At 36.5% G+C, this 1,697-nt stretch overlaps 1 protein-coding gene across 3 annotated transcripts in view; it reads left to right on the forward strand.

Moving 5' to 3' along the window:
• Nucleotides 1-1,697, forward strand: part of ZFYVE9 (zinc finger, FYVE domain containing 9) — an 84,698-nt gene that overhangs the window by 53,826 nt on the left and 29,175 nt on the right. For all 3 annotated transcript variants that reach the window (XM_006768315.1, XM_006768317.1, XM_006768316.2), the window contains one exon: nucleotides 226-450. In XM_006768315.1, coding sequence (XP_006768378.1) covers nucleotides 226-450 — 225 coding nt within the window. The remainder of the gene's footprint in view (nucleotides 1-225; nucleotides 451-1,697) is intronic.

A 1,697-nucleotide genomic window follows, 5' to 3' on the forward strand; every position in this document is an offset into this window, starting at 1 on the left:
ATATATATATACACACCATGCTCACGGAAGCCCTGATAACATTGGTAAAAGTTTTTTATTTAATAAATGCCATTTATTTATTTAAAAACTTTCTAAACATGGCTGTTTCATGGTAAAAAGTTAGGAATTAGTATTCAGTAGTGTCTGGCCTAGTATCGAGTAGCAATGATTACTTTCTATTAAATCAATAATATTTTTAGTAATCAATGAACTTTTTTGTTTTAGGGAATGTTGTGGGTAACTTAGGACATTCCTTCTTCAGTCAAAGTTTCCTTGGCAGTAAAGAACATGGTGGATTCTTATATGTGACATCTACTTACCAGTCACTGCAAGATCTTGTACTCCCAACCCCACCTTATTTATTTGGGATTCTCATCCAGAAATGGGAAACTCCTTGGGCGAAAGTGTTTCCCATTCGACTAATGTTGAGACTTGGAGCTGAATATCGACGTAAGTAATAACATACTTTCTTCTAAAACACATGAGCAAGTCATGATGACTAAATAAAGTTCTGAAATATTCAAAGTCCCCTCGCCCCTTGTCAAAGCAAGTACAGGCGATTACCTATGCCGCCATCTTGGTTCTCTCGGGGATATTTTTTTAATAGATCTGGCCAAACAGTTTAAATGTGCAGCCAGTTTCAGTTAATCCTGCAGCAAGAGTACTTACTACCCCAAAATGATGAAGATGTCCAGGTGAACATGGCTCTCATCCACAGAATTTTTCTGAGTTTTGTGGGGAGGTGTTCCCTTCACTTGTAGACCCTACTATCAGCTTCCCACCTTCACTCAAGGATTCTATGACCCATCACTGAACTGTTCTGTGAACAAACAGACTACAGTTTTCAAAAAAGTAAGCACTAACATTTGCGATGGGGATTTTTGTATTTTGTCTTCTTTCAGAGACATCAAAGGAAGTTTGCACAGTCTAGTGAACATATCTGCTCTTACATTATTGAACAGCTCTGATCAGAAGGTTCTTTTGTAATTCTGAACTGAGGAAAATATCTCATTAATGAAGGGCTGATTTGTTACTGTTTCATTTAAAAAAATACTTAAATTAGAAAGTGCTTAATAAAGAGCATTTTCAGGTAAAAGAAAAAATCCCCGCCTAATATGAATTTAAGTAAGCCCTACGTTGTTTGTTTTTCATATTTGTCTCCATCAAAATTACAAAGGCACTACCTTCTCTATAAATTTTCTTTTCCCCTCAATGTCTCATACATAACTTTATTGCCTTAATTCATTATGTTCATGAATTAACTTTTTTCACCCAGTGAGATTGTAAGCTCTGTGAGAGAAGGTACCTAATCTTAACATATTTTCACGACCTTTAAGACAGTAATTGTTATTTTGATTCATATAGTAAAGTTGCACCATCTAACAAGGGAAGCCATCAGTATTTTTGGCTTTACTCTAGACCAGGGGTGGGGAATGTCCAGCCCTCAGGCTGCATAAGGCCTGCGAAATCATTTGGTTTGGCCCTGCCAAGGCAACCGCAGGCAGGACTTGAAATTCAATAAATCTAGGAGCTTTTTTCATGGCAACATACGTTTATATTAAGTGAATTATATTAAGCGAATTAAGTTATAAATATCTACATACCTCTTGGCAGAAAAAAGGTTCCCCACTCCTGATCTAGACAAACTTCTACAGTGATAATACAAGATATATACACACACACACACACACACACAC

The sequence above is a fragment of the Myotis davidii genome, unplaced genomic scaffold (genome assembly GCF_000327345.1).
Source record: "Myotis davidii unplaced genomic scaffold, ASM32734v1 scaffold79, whole genome shotgun sequence".
Lineage (NCBI taxonomy): Eukaryota > Metazoa > Chordata > Mammalia > Chiroptera > Vespertilionidae > Myotis > Myotis davidii.